General features: G+C 44.5%; 1 protein-coding gene across 3 annotated transcripts in view; it reads left to right on the top strand.

The window, feature by feature from the left end:
• LOC138293747 (glutathione S-transferase P 1-like) overlaps positions 1 to 10,041 on the top strand; it is a 93,202-nt gene extending 83,161 nt beyond the window's left edge. For all 3 annotated transcript variants that reach the window (XM_069233086.1, XM_069233087.1, XM_069233088.1), the window contains exons 6-7: positions 7,820 to 7,921; positions 9,701 to 10,041. In XM_069233086.1, coding sequence (XP_069089187.1) covers positions 7,820 to 7,921; positions 9,701 to 9,880 — 282 coding nt within the window. In that variant the 3' untranslated portion in view covers positions 9,881 to 10,041. The remainder of the gene's footprint in view (positions 1 to 7,819; positions 7,922 to 9,700) is intronic.
• Positions 10,042 to 19,050: the final 9,009 nt, after the last annotated feature.

Below are 19,050 nucleotides of genomic sequence, written 5' to 3'. Positions count from 1 at the left end.
TCAGAAGAGGTGTAACACATGCCTAGGTACAAGCTTCCCTCCCTCAGAAGAGGTCCTGCACTTTAAAAAACTCCAGCCTTCCTCACTCTGAGCATGTTTGTGAGATGCAGACGTGCAAGTTACCCTCACTCAGAATAAGTAACATGCACACTGCAAGTGCAAGCTTCCTTCACTCAGAAATCCTCTGGGACATGTAGTGGTGGGTCCTTCCTTCACTAAGTACAGGTCCTGTAGAGGTGAAAGTGCAAGCTACTCACTCTCAAGAGATGCAAGCTTTTGTTACTCAGAATAAGTGGCAGCATATTCAATTTAGTGACGTGAGATTATGGGCCGTATTTATACTGACCTAGCGCCACAGGAGCGTCACTTTTTGTGACGCTCCTGTGGCGCTAAGCACAGCGCCATATTTAAAAGGTGGCATTAAGCCACTTTTTGTGGCTTAACGCCACCCTGTAAATACAGCGCCTTCCCACGCAGCACTGTGCGTGGGAGGGGCGTGCAATGGGTGTTTCTGTGGGCGTTCCACAGCAACACTCATTGCATTTTGACACTGCCTCAGATTTATGAAATCACGTAAACCTGAGGCAGTGCCAAAATCTAACGCCACCCCCAGGAGCGATGTTAGCAGGGTGCAACGAGGAGGAATACTTTTATTCCTCCTCGTTTTTTGCTTTTTCTGTGGGTGCTTTTTCTGCCGCACGCATAGAAAAAGCAAAATGCCAGAAATTATTGTTTATGTGTGGGAAGGTGTCTCTTCCTGCACATAAACAATCATTTGAAAATTATGCTTTGGCACTTCTGTGTGTGCTGCATTGTGCATTGTTTGTCCCATGTGCTGCCAAATCAACAAGAAGCAATTTGAAACTGGCGTGTGTGGAGTCAAAGCTCTGCTCCAGCCCATATGCAGCCATCAAAGAAGGCCCTGCAAAGTAGAGCATTTGAAAAGCCCTCCAGAGTCCATTGGTAAGGCTGAAAGAGAACATACAATGCCTCACCACAACATAGAGCCATTATTGATATAAGATTAAATGCTAAAGGCAGTGACAACCAGGTACGATGCAAAAAGCTAAACGCAATGAGAATCAAGTAAAAGAAATGTACGACTATCCACCGTCAAGAAAGAAGACAACGATATATGATTTCAGGTTGTGTGTGATGACTTAAGTGAGAATACACGGCCAGTGCTTGCAGAAGGTACAGGTTCACATCAACAGCAGCAGCCATCTGAACAGCATGTGCTGTTGACAGTATTAGAAAAGAGTGCGAAGTACAACGCAGCTGTTGTTCTGAAACCACCACCACCATTCAACACCGCCTAAAAGCAAAATATTGCCACCAGATGGACCGCATGGATCGAGACCTTCAAAGAAGTAGATGATTAGAAAGTCATTAAGGCCCTCATTACAACCGTGGCGGTCGGTGTTAAAGCGGCGGTAATACCGCCAACAGGCCAGTGGTAAAAAAAATGGGATTTGGACCCTGGCGGTCACCGTCGTTTTTGTACTGCCACAAAAACCATGGCGGTAGGCACTATCAGTGCCAGGGAATACCTTCCTTGGCACTGATAGGGGTATCCCCTGCCCTCCACCCCCTTCCCAGAGTCCTCCCACTGCCTCCCGCATCTGCTCCTGCCCCCGAACATATACACACCCACACATGCACCCATATACACACATGCACACATGCATACCCACCTACACGCACGCATGCACACATACATACCCACACAGCACAACAGACATCAACATAGCTTGTCACACACATGCATCGAAAACACACAACACTCACAATCCCTCATTCACGCATGCATCCTGCGTGAGTCACACCCACATGCACGCATCCCAAAACATACACCCCCCCCCCACATACACACAACACCCCCACTGTCCTCTCCGGTCAGAGAACCTGACTTACCTGCTTGCAGGGGGTCCTCTGGCTGGAGACGGTCCGCGGCGCTGCTGTCAGCAGCAGCGTCCACCAGCAAAACACTGTCAGGCCGTATCATTGCTCATGACCTGGTCGGTGGTGTTTTGGTGGCGTGGCGATGCTGCTGTCAGCAGCGCTGCCATGACCGTCAGCGGTGTTCCACCAGATTTCTGGCAGAATACCGTCGGCGGTCATAATGCACGTTGCCGGCTGGTAGCCATGGCAGCGGTATGTTGGTGACTGTCGCCGTGGCAGTAGGTGGTCAATACCGCCAATGTTGTAATGAGGGCCTAAGTATTTAAAGAACCTTGCCAGTGATGGAGTAAACGAAGTGCTGAAGAAAATCTCACCGACTGGTGCAATATCATACCATCAGATCAAAGAAGGATTGGGTTCTAAGTTCAATCCGATGCCGAATGCCGACTATGACAAGTGAGACAGCAAGCTGGTGAAACGATGGATGAGTTTGTTGAAAGACTTGACGTACTTATCAAACACAACAAGTTTAGTGAACTTAGGGCCAGATGTAGCAATATACCAAATTGCGACTTGCAATTTGCGAGTCCCTGCTACTCGCAAATTGCAAGTCGCAATTTGGTATGCAGAAAGGTGTCTCAGACACTTTCTGCGAGTCGCTATGGGGTCGCAAAGACCCACCTCATTAATATTCATGAGGTGGGTCGCAATTTGCGCCCCCATAGCGACTCTGGGCACTCACGGGGATGGAGGCCTGCTGGGAACAGCAGACCTCTATGTCCGTGACTGCTTTTAAATAAAGCAGGTTTTTTTTTCCAAGTGTAGCCCGTTTTCCTTAAAGGAAAACGAGCTGCACTTAGAAAAAAAAAACGAAACCTTTAGTTTCAGATTTTTTCAGGGCAGGCAGTGGTCCCTTTGAAAAAATATTTTTGGGTCCAGTCCATGGGGACCCCTTCCCGTTTGCGAGTGGGTTACCACTCAAGTGGATGGTAACTGCGACTCCATTTGCGACCGCGTACACGGTCGCAAATGGAATTGCATACCACTGCGACTCGCAAATAGGAAGGGAACACCCCTTCCTATTTGCGACTCGGAAATGCATTTTGCGAGTCGGTTCCGACTCGCAAAATGCATTTCTACATAGCAAACACGCATTTGCGACTCGCAAACGGCGATTTTCGCCGTTTGCGTGTCACAAAGTGTTTGCTACATCTGGCCCTTAATGATGAAGAAGCCATATGCCTCAGAGTCATCTATGGCTGTCTTTCAGATTCTTTCAGAAGACGCATGCTGACAGATGCACTCAGTTTGGTGAAAAATGCTAATGGCTGCAAGAGCCAATGAAAGAGCAGACCGAGAAGCTGCTGATATGGAAGGTGGAGCATTGAATCAGCATTGATTATGTTAAGCTAGAAGAATGCAAGTTGATTGCCTTTAAAAAAGAAAAGTGGTGTTTCCAATGTGGCTTTCCATCTCCCCATGAAGGTAAATGTCCAGCTATGGGACAGACATGCAAAGGTTTGTGGGAAATAAAACCATTTCACAGTCTGCAAAGCAAAAGAGGAACACATAAATCACAGGGGCAAGAGAAAATGGATGCTAGAAAGTTCCAGAAGCATTCTAGCCACTCCCACAAGGCCAAAAGTCAGCACCGGTTGCAGCAAGTAGAAACCTAACAAAGCCAATTATCGTCAAGCTCATCATACACATGCTCCTCAACATCTTTATAAAGCGTCAATGAAGTAGATAGATGTGCCATGATGATGTCGACCAAAGAATCACAGGCACATGTCAGTTTGGCCGCTTGCAAAAAGAACGAATGACGGAGCCAAACCATCAAACGTAACAACGGAATTAATTCGGACACTATCTCAAGATTGCAATAAAAGTTAACGGTTGTCCTATAACCTTTGTCAGAGACAGTGGTGCGTCAATTAACATCATGCCAGTCATGAAGTTTAATAGTCTGTCCCCTGTGCCGCGACTCAACAGTCAAAAGCAAAAGTATACACATGGGCTGCACCAAAGCTTTGCAGAGTCCAGGGTCATTCATAGCCACAATGTAACATGAAACAGTATCAGGGCAAGTGCCAATTCACTTTTTTCAAGAACTTTCATATAGTGTATGCCTACTCAGTTCTGCTACTGCTGCTGACATGGGACTGATACGTCTCAATTATAACCTTCACAATCAACCTGAAATTATAAGTCAGTTTCTGTCGTTGTTTCATGGCTTAGGAATGCTCAAGACAGTGAAAGTGCAACTTCAAATTAACGAGAAGTCTCCCTGTTACCCAGCAGTACTGTTGAGTCACTTTCCACTTGCAAGAAGCTGTTGACAAAGAACTGGAAGCACTGTTGAAGCCTGACATCATTGAGCGATCCTCCGGTCCTATGCAATGGGTTTCGCCCATAATGGTGGTGACAAAAAAGGACAGTAAAGGTGGAGTGCGCATCTGTGTTGATATGCTCCAGGCCAACAGAGCAATTGAAAGATAACAACATCCTAGTCCATACATAGTGGACATGATCAGGCAATCAAATGGAGTCAAAGTCTTCTCTTGTCTTGACCTGAACAAGGGATACCATCAACTTGAGTTGGAAGAAAACTGGAGGTACATCATTACTTTTCAACTCATGGTGGTTTCTTCAGATAGAAAATGTTGAGTTTTAGAGTGCCTTCAGCTGCTGAAATATTTCAGGATGGTAGACATTGAACAATTCAACCTGTCACGCATGCTTTTAATTACAGTGATGACATGCTGGTATTTCGAACAACACTAGAGAAGCATGACAAAGCTCTTACACAAATGTGCCAGTTATTTGCTTATGCTGGTCTCGCTCTGAAGTTGCTAAAGTGTATGTTTCACACAACCAAACTTAAATTCTTTTGGTATATATTCTTGGATGAGGGAATTACCCCTGACCCAGACAAAGTGCAAGCCCTGTCAGTTGCATGCCCCCTACACAGGATGTCACAATGCTGAGATCGATCTTAGGCATGGCGAGTTATTGCTCAAGGGTCAGTTGTGACTTTGCTACAGTGAGTGTCCCATTAAGAGACTTGCCAAAGCAAAATATCCCTTTTCAGTGGTCTGCTGAATGTGATTAAAGCTTCAAAAGAATAAAACATGTGATTGAGAATGCAACCACGATGATCTAATTTATGCAAGCTGAGATCACAGCAGATGCAAGCCCGGTGGGGCTGAGCGTAATCCTTGCTCAACATAATGATCATCCCAATGCTCAGAGACACATTGTGGCTTATGCCAGTAAAAGCCTGTCTGACAGAGAACACGCCTATTCTTAGTCGGAGAAGGAGAGTTTGATTATACTTTGGGCCTACAAACATTTTCATGTATTTGTATAGAGAAAATGGCTCACCATCATTACAAACCACCCACTATTTTTGAAAAATAGAAAGCCAAGATGCCTCCTGGCATTGAGAGGTGGGGTTTGCGACTGCAAGAGTACAAATATACAACTGTGCACAAGCCAGGGAAAGATCCGGGCCCTGACGATTACCATTCATGAGTGCCACTACGTAGTCACAGTGCAACACCTAAAATGGCTGGGGAGTACATTAACTTCATTGTGAGTCTGAGCACGCCAGCAGCCCTGTCCACTGAACAGATTATTGCCGCTACTAATGCCGACAAGAACATGCTTATCCTCAAAGACATAATTTCAACTCAGCCATGGAAGTTGAGCACCCACACAATTGCTGCCGATGCTGAGTTTCAGAGGTTCAAGAATGTAAAGAATGAACTGTCCATGACCAAGGAGGGTGTGGGATTGAGAGGCTCAGAAATCGTCATGCCTGAGAGCCTAAGACATCAAGTCACTGAACTAGCCCATGAAGGAGAGAGTGACATTGTAGTCACCAAAAGAGCCATAAGAGACAGAGGTCCAAGTATAGATATTGGCGGATAAGTTACTCCATCACAACAACAGCAGATTTCCCGTCCGCCGACATCTAAATCCCATTATATACCATGGGATTTGGATTTCGGCGGGTGGGACAGCCTGCACGGGTGTAACAGTGTAACTCGTCTGCCAATATCTAATTCAGGTTCAGGGTGTGGTTCCCGCGCTTAGTCGAGCGAGTTGAGAAGGAACTGAAAGAGTTCCATCTTTGCAGCTGCCTTTTCCAGAGAGCAATGCAGCATCCATTGACAAAGCCTGACCTTCCTGCATAGGTTTGGGAAAGAGTTGCAGTTGATTTCTTTGGGCCCTTAGGAAACTGACAGGATCTCATGGTAGTCAATGATGAGTATTCATGCTTTCCTTTAATAGTGAAGTTATCATCTACAACCCATGACAAGGTCATCGAGCGGCCGGACAACATCTTTGCAGTGTAGGGTATACCCGCCATTCTCAAATCTGACAATAGTCCCCCATCCAATAGCAAAAACTTCTAAGCATTTCTGGTCGAATTAAATGTCAAGCATCAAAAAAGTATACCTCTGTGGCCCCAAGCCAATGGTGTTGTAGAACGATTTACGGGTACCCTCAAAAAGTTAATTCAACGAGCATCAATCGAGGGGATTGAGCTAAGCCAGGCCCTGTGTCAAGCCCTCTGTGCTTATCGTTCAACTCCTCACTTCACAACTGGTGGAAGTCCTACCACCTTGATATTTTGGAGACCCATTGGAAGCAAGCTACCACAGTAGACAGTTGACTGACCTTTGAATACTGAAAAGACTTGAGTCAGAGATACTTCTCAAAAGTGCAAAGTGAAAACATCTGCCGACCGGGGTCGATGACCTCAGGAAATAATCTTTGATGAAGGTAACTGGGTCCCAATCAAACAGAAATGAAAGCAAAAGCAGACACTCCATTTGCTGTTGATTGTCCGAGGGAGGCGGCGTACAAGGAACACATTGTGGTGGCCCATCGTCCCAGACAGTCAATCACATGGAACTCATAACATTTTACTCACCTATCTTGATGTTCGTCAGCTTCTGCAATTATGAATGAGGCGACCCGACTACCAGTACAGATCAAGGATCAGACCCTGTGCCTCGATGCACGACCAGAGTGTAAGCGCCTCGACCACTTATTGAAGAACTACAATGTAACTATTGTTTGTTCTTTTAATTCAACAAGGAGGAAGATGTAGTATTGTGAGATTGTGGGTCACATTTACAATCATTTTTTTTTACGCAGCAGCGGCGCTAGCAGTGCACTACACTACTCTATTTTTATAAACTGACACACTCGGCCCAAAGTGTCAGTTTGCAAAGCACTGCATTATTATACCTGTGCCAGGTATAATGTCTGCAGGGTATGAGGTCCCATGGGAAAAGCCACGCAGAATTGACGCAGTGAAATTTACAACATTTCACTGCATCATTGTGCGACTTCACTGCATCAGAATTTTACCACCTGCCAGAAAAGGCGTAAAATTGATGTAGGGCTTTTCTCTATGGGGGCCTCCTCACATTGCTGGATTAGCATCATTTTTTTGACAGTAGTCCATCACTGAGTGAGTTTAGCGCCACAGATGCGTCAGAATTTTGTGACGCATCTGTGAAAACCTGTACCATGAAGCTCTGTATTGGTAATAGAGTGCATCCATGGCGTCGTTAGGGGATCGGTGCCGATGCGTCAGATTCTTGTCAATGAGGCCCTACGGGTTCTAGGTAGATTCAAAAGATGCATTGCATAACTTGCTGGAAGGTGTTAATGCTTGGTTGTTAATGGTTATGGTGCATGCTGAGGAATAAAGACGTCTGCCATAGAGCTCCATGTGTGATGTGGTTCTTTTCAAGCTATTGGTCTGGGGAGGACGCTAAAGGTGTCTGTATGTATATTGGTCTGTTTGCATGGATAGTTGTTGGTGGTGCCTCTGGCATTGTAATTCTGTGTTTGTGTATGTCAGCACATATGCAATATTTGCTTTATTTTGATTTAGGAAACTGGCAGGGCAAAGTACATTGAACAGCTGCCCAGTAAGCTGAGGCCTTTTGAGCAACTCCTCTCCCAGAACTCCAGTGGATTCATCATTGGCAGCAAGGTGAGCAGCAGAAGCTTGGCTGCCCTCTAAAGGAGTGATACCAAACTGCAGGTAAAGGAGAGGTTGGGCTTCAGATAACCACAGTGCTGGAGACTTCCTGTGACTCTGCTCATGGACTCTGCCCCTTACAATGCGTTATGGTCACAGAGACACACTGGGCTGTGGTCTGTGGAGTCGTCTCCCTCGCAGTGCACAGAAGTGACAGAGCCTGACAGGTACAGAGGGGCATATGGTCTGTGCGGTTGGTCCTTCCCACTGCATGGCTTTAAGAATGGAGTCTCTTGCCTGAGTCTATTGGGTCGTATGTAACGCCTACATCTGGGTGGAGGGACCCTGAAAGAGAATAGCTTAGGGGACATTGGTTGAAAGTCGATGGTAGCTTTGTTCATCTCTCTGTCATCTCATGGACGACTTCTTCTCCTCATTTTTATCTCTCTATACATTTTGCTGGCCTATCCCCTCTTTGGACTCTATTGAAGTTTTCCTCATCTCTTTCACTTCTTCTCCTCCAGGCAGTCATTCTTTACTGTATCACTCTTTCTTTCTTCTTCGCTCCCTTATCCAATAGCTGCTGCTTCATGCCCTTGTGAGACTTGTTTCTTGTTCAGAAAGTTCAAAACATTACTTAACTTTTTTATCCATCTCCTTTATCCTCTTCTTCTAACAGGTTCCCTCTTCTTTTCTCCTGTTACTCTTGGCACTTGGTTATTACTTCTTCTCCAGATTTGTTCATCTCTTTGAGACTGAGTTGGAGTTTCACTGCAGAGTAATCCATCACACAAGCCCTCTCCACCAAACAGAAGATCTGACAGCCTCATTTAAAGTTGAGCAGACCTCCTGTATGTCAACAGCGGAGACTATACTGTCTCCATCACTAACAGTGTAAAGTACTTAGGGGGTTTGGCATTTGTCCACCCGCCCTATTTATAGTGGGAAAACAAATGTAAGTTATCACTGTTTGTCACCACCAGGTAAAACCAGGCAGTATGGCACAGTGCAAACTGCAAAATGATCCCCAAACCACAAGACAAAACTCCCAGGGTGGGGGGTCATTGTTTTTTTTAATCGTCAGAAATTAAACACAGCTTTGGGATTTGTTTATTGAAAGAATAAAAAACATTGAAAGTTTGCTGCACAGCTCCATCCTGTTGATGGTGCCATCCGTCAAACTTTTAAGGCATTGACATGAACTGCCATGACAGGGGTTCCTGCCAATACAAGAGTTATCCACTAGGCCTGCAGACATCTCCAGTGGCAGGCCAGTACTGCTTTATAGTGATAGAGTACTTTACTCCATTACCCTGATGAAGTAAATCCAACCTGCCAAACTCTAAATTGATCCCTTTGTCTTCTCCTTTAGAAATTTCCCCCCAAATATTATTAAGGATGGGGGAGTGGCTTAAAGTCGTCAGCTGCAAACAATCCCCTGATTTTTGCCTGGGGATGCTGTTTGCTTTTGTCATTCCTGCGAGGAAGAAATAAAAGAAACTAAAACCGGAGATTTCTGGTGGTTGGACCTAGATCGTGGTTACTCTTCTTATCCATATGAAAAAGGGTCATTCACTACTGTCCACTCTCCTGACCTACAAGACCTAGCTTTTCTGATAACAATTAAACACATCTTCATTGCTTTTCCTCCTGTTTTTTACTTTGGGCACACATTGTGTTTCTTCTTTTCTCTATCATATTCTCTGGAAAGATTTCTTTTAGGAAATCCCTCTTACACTGTCTTATCCCTTGAGTGATCCCTTCATCACTTGGATGTCTTCCTCTGGACAGGTCTCCTTTGCCGATTACAACCTTCTGGAAATTCTCCATCACCACTTGTATATCGCCCGGGACTGTCTCAACAACTTCCCACATCTGAAGGCCTTCAAGGAGAAGATGGAATCTCGACCCAAACTCAAGGCCTACCTGCAGTCGAAGGATTACAAGAACCGACCCTTCCTCCTCACCTAGAAGCTATAGTCAGACCATCATCAAATGTGCCATTTTCCACCACTTCAAACCTCACTTCCACCTCACCTGAGCGGTGTGCCTGCCTGGCCCATCCAGTGGGAGGGTTTGTGTGACCTGAGAGCTCATGGGAGGATGTGGAAAATAAAACGTTTTGTCAAAGAGTGTTGTCTTCCCAGCTGCATCTTTAATTGTATTTGTATTTTTCAAAGCACAGGAATTTGAAAAGAAGCATTGCACTTTGTAAATTGTGGAAGAAAAAAACATTGTTGGCTACATATAGAAGTGATGCTATAGTATAGTTAATGAGCACAGATATAAAGCTAAGGTAATATCACATATTTACATTCAGTTACAGCCGCTAGTAGGGATGGGATGAGGAGTGTGCGGATGTTGATAGGGCTGGTCGTCCAGCCTAAGATGGCCATTGAGGACAGCTTCACAAGCAGAAAAGGAGGGATTCAGCCCAGATTTGCAGTCAAGGGTGCCCCAGTGGAGAAGTCCAAGCAGTTTGTAGGACCTTTTCAACGTGGGTTCTGGCTGGTTTGAGAATGGGCAGAGGTTATTGGTGTCCAGAAGCGGTGAGTGTGCCTGGGCATAGCATGAATATACCATAAGAAACAGGGCCTGGCCATGCCATACGCTGCCTTGTAAACTGTAGTGGGGAGTTTGTATGGCGCTATATCTGGTGATAACTATCTTGGGGTCTCTTGAGAGTAGTGGGGGAGAGGCTGGGAACTTGAAGGGCATGCGTTTGGCAAAATGTACTACTTTAGAATTCTCAACCAATCAAGGGACAATCACTTAAGGTACTCAACCAGAGGCTGTTGCACAAATCCAGTTTGCTCAAGTCCAGGATGTTGACTTGGTGACTGTAAAGGGAGATGAGAGTTTGTGCCCTGGTGTTCAGCATCTACAATCTGACCTCATGTACCCTTTGAGATAATTAATTGTTCCTGTCCAGTGCTGGAGAAGAATTGCCCGCCAGGCTATCAGGCACAAAGTGAGGATGACACAGCATCTGGTCAGTGATTGAGGGGCCGTGACTGACAGACTGGTTCCAAAATATTGTGTAACCTAAATATTGTGTCAAAAATGTTCTCACTACAAAAATATTGTGGATTAGAATATTAAGGTAAGTATATCACTTTTTGTGTACGCAATAGCGTTTAAAAAAATATTGCTGTATATAACGTTGTTTACTTTTATATAGGAAATATTGTTTTCACTTAATTTAACCCCTTTGCTGCTAAGCCTTCCCCCAACCGCACATGCTCAGCATTTTTTGGGATACTTGGGTAGTTCACACTTAGGCCCCCATAAATTTTTGTCCACATAAGCTAGTCACGCCAAATTTGTGTCCTTTTTTTCCAACATCTTGGGAATTCTAAAGGTATACAGGGTTTGTGGATTCCCCTGGAGGGGACCAAGAAACCTTGTCAAAATACAGCTGTAGCTTGGGTTTTTTAGGAAAAAAGTGCTGCAGAAGAAAGCATCTGTTTTATCTCTGCAAATGACATCAACAAAGGGATTGTGGTGCTAAAATCACCACCTTCCCACCTTTCAGGAACATGCAAACGTGAATCAGAAAACCACGTTTTTCAACACAGTTTTGCCATTTTACTGGGTGATAGCTCATTTTGCCTAATTTATGTGCTGCTTTCAACCTCTGTCCAGTTATTGGCAGGAATGGGTGTAAAACCAATAGTTTATCCCAATCAGCTATACATTTCTGAAAAGTAAACACAATTCTAAATTCAGCAAGGGATTATATGTGTAGATCTTTCAAGGTTTTCCTATAGAAAGTAACATTTGAATTAAAAAAATATTGAAATTGAGTTGAAAAAACAGCCATTTGTGTCTATGCTTTCATCTGTAACTTATTTTAACTATGCAGGTTTTCAAAAGCAATATATTGTTACATCCGGTGGATTCTTCTGGTTGCAGGGATATATAGGGCTTGTAGGTTCACTATTGTAGGAAAGTACCCTCTTTCAAGCTTGGTTACCCCCACTTTCGGCCTCATTGTCAGTGTGTTTCACTGTTTCTACTGGGATCCTGCTAATCAGGACCCCAGTAGTTATGCTTTTTCCCTTAAATTATGGTTATAGGAAACTGGTAATCCAGTATTCCATCCACAATTGGCAAACTGGGGCCCCCTTCTAAGTCCCTATTATATGGTACCTAGATACCCAGGGCATTGGAGGTCCAGGGGAACCCTATGGGATGCAGAATTTATTTTGCCACCCATAGGGAGCCCATGCAAAGGCATCTACAGAACTGCCATTGCAGCATGTGTGAAATGGTGCATGCACCCTTTCACTGCCATTTACACTGCACCAGGTCACTTATAAGTCACCCTTATTGCAGGCCTTCCAGCCCTGAAGGCAGGGTGCAACGTACCTGTGTGTGAGGACACCCCTGCACTAGCAGAGGTGCCCCCACGACCTCAAGGACCATTTTCCCAGACTTCGTGAGTGCGGGGACACCATTTTACTCATGCACTGGACATAGGTCACTACCTACTACCTCTGTCCAGCTTCACAATGGTAACTTCACAATGGCCGTGTTTGGTATCAAACATGTTGGAATCACAAACCAAGGCTTTTGCAAGCATTGGTTCTATGATTCCATGCACTCTGGGGGCTCCTTAGAGGACCCCCAGTAGTGCCACTAGAGCCGTCTGAGGTTTTCCAGGTAGCCCCAGCTGCTGCCACCTCACAGACAGGTTTTTGCCCTCCTGTTGCTCAAGCAGCTCGAGGTCAGGAAGGCAGAAACAAAGGATTTCCTTTGGGGGAGGGGTGTTATACCCTCTCCCTTTGGAAATAGGAGTTACAGGCATAGGAGGGGTAGCCTCCCAGAGCCTCTGGAAATGCTTTGAAGGGCACAGATGGTGCCCCCCTTGCATAATCCAGTCTGCATCAGTTCAGGGACCCCCAGTCCTTGCTCAGGCACAGAACTGGACAAAGGAAAGGGGAGTGACCACTCCCATGTCCATCACCAACCAAGGGTGGTGCACCTATCCTAAAAAGCCCATGTTACTCCAAGAAATTCATTGTTCAAACTGATGCATCTGAATTAGGGGTAGGGGCAGTCTTATCACAACTGAATTCTGAGGGCCAGGATCAACCAGTTGCTTTTATCAGCAGAAGGTTGACCCCTAGAGAAAAGCGTTGGTCTGCCATAGAGAGGGAGGCCTTTGCTGTGGTCTGGGCACTGAAGAAGTTGAGGCCATACCTGTTTGGCCCTCACTTTATTGTTCAGACAGACCACAAACCTCTACTTTGGCTAAAACAAATGAAAGGTGAAAATCCTAAATTGTTGAGGTGGTCCATATCTCTACAGGGAATGGACTATATAGTGAAACATAGACCTGGGAGTACCCACTCCAATGCAGATGGACTCTCCAGATATTTCCACTTAGACAATGAAGGCTCATCAGGTCATGGCTAGTCTTATTGTCCTTCGTTTGGGGGGGGGGGGTTGTGTAGGAAAGTACCATCTTGCCTGGCATGTTACCCCCATATTTCACTGTATATATGTTGTTTTAGTCTATGTGTCACTGGGACCCTGCCAGACAAGTATGTACCCTGTATGTGTTTCCTGTGTGATGCCTAACTGTCTCACTGAGGCTCTCCTAACCAGAACCTCAGTGGTTATGCTCTCTCTGCTTTCCAAATTTGTCACTAACAGGCTAGTGACTAAATTTACCAATTCTCATTGGCACACTGGTACACCCAAATAATTCCCTTGTATATCATACTTAGGTACCCAGGGTATTGGGGTTCCAGGAGATCCATATGGGCTGCAGAATTTCCTTTGTCACCCATAGGGAGCTCTGACAATTCTTACACAGGACTGCCACTGCAGCCTGAGTGAAATAACGTCCACGTTAGTTCACATCATTTTTCACTGCACATAAGTAACTTACTCGACTCTTCCTTTTCAGGTCCTCAGGTCCAGGAATCTGTCTTCAGTGTTTTGCTGGTGCTTGATAACTGGACCTGGCACAGGGTGTAAGTACCACAAGGTACCCACTATAAGCCAGGCCAGCCTCCTACAATAAGCAACTGTAGCAAAGCGTCCAGCAATCAGCACACAGCCGTGGTCATCTGGCTGGAATCTCCCTCTAACGTGTATGGGACAGGGCAGTGTTTTTGTAATAAAACAGCTGATGTTCTGAGAAAATGTCTCTATGTAAGGATGTGTATGTTTCTATGAATACCAGAGACAAAGCGTTACCACAGTTTACCGGCAACCTATCTTACTGTAGCCTTGAGAGAAGCACAGAGTGAAAGAAATGTTTTGTTTAAGAACGTAGTGCTGGCTTAGGCAAAGAACAGCTAGATAGAGAGAAATAAAACAATACTGCAAATGTGGCTATTGTTAAAATAATAAACAAACCTGAATAAAATATATCTAGGTTAAAGTGCACAGCGGCAGGCCTAGTGTGCTAAAATAATGTGCATGGAGCTATAACGTAAATGGCTACACAATAGTGGAAGTAGTGGGGGTTGTGAACATTTTGATGTTCCTCTTGGGACAAGTGGGGTCACTTGCCTAATGGCCTTTGTTTTCACATCGGTAACCCCAAGGCTTTTTCTGTTGGTTGGAAGAGGATTTGTGCCCACCCCCAGAAGATTTTTGTGGGCCTGATGAAGACTCTGACTTTTTATCTTTGTCCCACCCTTATCATGAGACTTACCATCATTCTTCTTGTCCTTGTCACCCTCTGAATGGGCTTGTCTGCTCACCATTGTTCTGACCCATTTGTCTGCCTTCTTTCCCAATTCTTGGAGGGAGGTCAGATCTGAGTCTACCAAGTAATGATGCAACAAGTCAGACACACAATTTTTAAGAATATGCTATCTCAAAATCAGATTATATAGACCCTCATAGTCAGCCACTTTGCTGCCATGTAACCAACCTTCCAAAGCCTTCACTGAACAGTCCACAAAGTCTATCCAATCTTTTGAAAACGCCTTTCTGGTTTCTCTGAACTTACTTCTGTATTGTTCAGTGGTTAAGCCAAATCCATCAAAGAGTGCTGTCTTCAAACTATTGTAGTTATCTGAATCCTTCTCCCTGACAGTAAGGCGTCTATCTCTCCGCTTGCCAGAAAAGGAAAACCACATAATATTAGTCCACTGCATCTGAGGGACCCTCTGTACCTCCTGAAACTGCTATTGCTTCTGCCACCATGGGGAACTAGCCCCAACCCCTGTCTTTCCCTTTCCACAGCGAAGGCTTCCCTATCTAAGGCCAACTGTTGCTGCCTCCTCCAACCTCAGCTTTCTGAGTTCCCTGTCTAGGGAGTTATCCTCTGGGTTGGATGTGTGGGACACCTCAGAGACCGAGGTGACATGGGAATGAGCAGAGGCAGATCTGTCCTTAGCTTTTGTAACCCTAGTAACCTGGCCTCTAGGTGTGAAGGTGGCTCTACCTGTGTGTGAACCCCTCCCACTGCCAGCTACACTAGAGTGGTTTGCTAGGGGGAAGATTTTGTGAAGGACCCTCCCCTAAATCCTGAGGCTGCTCCTCTAAGGAAAAAGGCCTACAGCAGAAAGTACTGTATTTTTAGTCACATAGATGTGCAAAGTGCTGTAAGCAGAAATACATAGATAAGGAAACATGTTTCACAAAATGTCGTCTTGGATTTCCAAGACTTGTTATTTCAAAAGGAAGAGTGAACAGTTTTATGTCTGCAGTACGACATATACTTACTCATAAATCAAGAAACAAACACCTGCAAACTGAGGTGAACAGAGAAATATATTAATTACTACAATCCTATCATTTTGAAAATGTGGAATGTCAATATGGATATTTAATTTGTGGCAGACAACTCTATAGATGTTGCTTGTGAGGTTACTTCATGCATAACAAAATCTAAGAAGACAGAACTGAAAGATGTGTGGGAAGAAATGAGATCTCAGCTGAAAAGTCTCTAACAAAGAAATGGTACAGATGCAGATTAAAGATGCTTTTACACAGGGAAATTAGATCCTATGAATGTTGTGATTGTTTGAGCTCTGCTAGTTTATATTCTAAGTTCAAAGCAATTTTTTGGGTCAGTCTAGGCCTATCATCAACTCAAAACAGAGTTTTAAAGTATTTTCTAGAATTTCAAAATCTTGCTGAATTTGAGCCAGACAGTACAGATATTGTAAAAGCAAACATGTTGGACATTTAATATAAAAAAAAGGAGCGAAAATGTTAAAAATGTCTGTATATATGAAGTACTCCAGTACTACACATATAGAAACAATGTGACACAAAGTATAGATAAATGTAAATCTGCAGTATTTGGCTGCAATGGGTGTTTGGCTAGGATATGTTGGTGCTCCCATATGAAAACGGCTGGTTTGGTGTGCTGCATCCACACATATATCATTTTGCAGCACAATGCTAGTACGCACACTACTGGTTTCATTCGGAGACTAGAATCCCCTATACTAAACATGAAAGGGATTTGGTTGTACTGACACCTCTAGCTTCTATTCTCCCCAAGGGGATTCCCCTAGACCCCAAGGACATACAGACTCTGTCCGGTACATTTTGGGCATGGCAAAAGCTACAACGTAAAGTGGGAGAGCTCAATACTGTACTCACAGTCACTAGCACTGCCTGGCAACCCCTAGCTACCTTGTGAAGCCCTGGCGAAATGCACTTTGCTGTAATGTGACCTTCACACCATTGGGAATCTTTTTCAGGATGGCCATGCACTAATCCATTCCACTGACACCTACTTCACTTATACTAAACACATGGATCGTTTTATAATGCGCTGTATACACAGTGCATTACACACCATAGTCTCCTCCCACCCACTGGCACCAGATGAGTTCACCCCTCGGACTCCAGTGATAGGCGACAGCGATGGCACTCGGCTGGTGTCAAGGCTGTATCATACCAGCGTGGCCATGCTCCCAGTGCAAGACGCAGAACTCAGGGGACGCTGGGAGACAGACTCTCCGTCAAATAAATTATGGTACACATGCTGCTCACAAACTCATGTCATATCACCCAATCATTGTCACAAACTCATTCACTTTAAATTCCTGAGATGAGCCTTTAGAAGCCCTACTGATCAACACAGGTTTGACCACACCAGATCAACTGATTGCCCCAAATGTCACACTAAAGGAGCAGACGTTATCCATATGATATGGATGCACAGACACATTGCTGTTTACTGGAACAAAGTATTTTCTATACTCGTCCAAATGACAGATGTCTGCTCCGACCTAGACACTCTGGTAGCATTTCTGGGCTATACACAGGATCTCTCTAAAAGCACCAAATGCTACTTTGCTATGACTCTCCTCTTTGCCAACCAAGAGATTACGATGCACTGGGGTAGTTGTCGCCCGCCCACAACTAGGTAGTGGCTTAAGAGCTTGATATATTGTGACACCAGCAAGGAGCTCTATGCCTCTCTTTTAGGCCAGGGCAGAATTCGGACAGTTCTGCTACACAGAACTCCATGAAGTCCAGAAAAAACTCCGCTGCGAGTGGCTGAGTTTGGGTAAGCCGTGCTATTCATGCTGATTTTCAGCACCAGGAATTTCTCCTGCACTGTAAAATCAGTATGAACTGCACCATGCGGCATGCCAGAGAGCACTAAGTTCTTTCTGCCACTTGAGTAGACTTTCTACTCATGCAGCAGCTTACTCACCGTGAGCATCAGCTTTCTCATCATGAACGGTTGCGGCCTACTGCAACTGCTCGCGTTCAGAAATCTCGCTCGCCAACTTAGCAATTTCTGTTATTGGCAAGCATGAGCAAGAGAAAAAACTCTACTTTGTGTCAGTTCGCTGAGTTTTTCAGAGCTCTGTGCTCCACAAACTCTGCCAGCAGAGCAGAATTCTTTACCTACCCTTAGTCTCTTCAAACCCCAATTTCCAGACCAAAGGACATTTGGCAACTCTTGTGTGAATGTTTGCTCTTAATGGCGGAGCCATTACAAAACACCAATGCCTCTGATTCCAAGTTTGCGCATCATACCTCTAGACCCCCTTCAAATTCCCCACAGCCAACCTAACTTAGATACTCCTGCAATTACCGCACCATGGATATTTCACCTACTATAAGATGTAGATTCTTCCCCACCGCTTCCCCTTTCCCCTGCGCTGGTTACAAATTATTATATGCAACAGCTTTTCTGTGTGATTACTGGTTGTATGCGACACAATCTGTCTTTTCCTGCAGGGATGAGGCTTGTTTTTCCTTTAGGTCTTATGATTGTGTTTTTGGGTTTCTACATATTAGACGTTCATGCGCCACTAATGGCTCATCAGTGCCAGTTTGTGGCTACTACACGCCGGACAATATGGCGACTTCCCCGTCTCTGTATCATGCCTCAATCATGTCTCTGCCAAAACTGTTGGGTGATTTTGGGCCAATATTTAAACGTTGAAGAAGGCGTGGTTAATGGTATATGGGTAAAGTTATGAATTTTTCGCATAGGAATGAGGTGGAATGCCTTGTGATTAAATTTGATAAGATTGACAACGCAAATCAAATCACACAATATACTGCACGTTCTTTGCTTGTGAAAGGTTTATATGTTCGACGGAAACAGTTACCAGTTTGTCGAGCATACACTTTTACTATTCATAAATCACAAGGTTTATGTTTAAATGCAGTCTGTATTAACATATTAATATTAGTAGTACAGTGTTTAAGGAAGGTAGGTCATATGTAGTTTTGTCTCGAGTTAGGACATTGTCTGGTTTGTATCTAGTTGTATTTGATGATAGCAAGATAAATGCAGACTGAAGTTGTGTTAAAGAATACAACTAATTAAGAAGTCTGTATGCTCCTCATTTAGAACATTTATCCAGATTATGAGAAATGTTGCATCTGTCCAAAGTGGAATGTTTCAAAGCAGTGTAGTGATGCTGTTGCAAGGAAGGACATGGAAAAGAAGAAGGAAGATGTTAGGAAACAAAAAATTTAAAATGAGAGAGATGTTGTTGGGTACCAATTGTCAAACCCCTTTGTTGTGAACCGCTATGCTAATGTTGTGGTAAACGTATTGTTTGCATTACCTTGTGTTGCAGAAGGCATTCAAGAGACACAACAGAAGGTATTGTGCTCTGCTCTGTGTGTGTTGCTGAACTGTCTGCGTAGTGAGAGCACTAAATTAAATGTGGTTCCATGAATGTGAA

The sequence above is a fragment of the Pleurodeles waltl genome, chromosome 4_2 (assembly GCF_031143425.1).
Source record: "Pleurodeles waltl isolate 20211129_DDA chromosome 4_2, aPleWal1.hap1.20221129, whole genome shotgun sequence".
In the NCBI taxonomy this organism is placed as follows: Eukaryota; Metazoa; Chordata; class Amphibia; order Caudata; family Salamandridae; genus Pleurodeles; species Pleurodeles waltl.
Note: the sequence above shows the minus strand (reverse complement) of the source record. Positions and strands in the feature narration are given on the sequence as shown.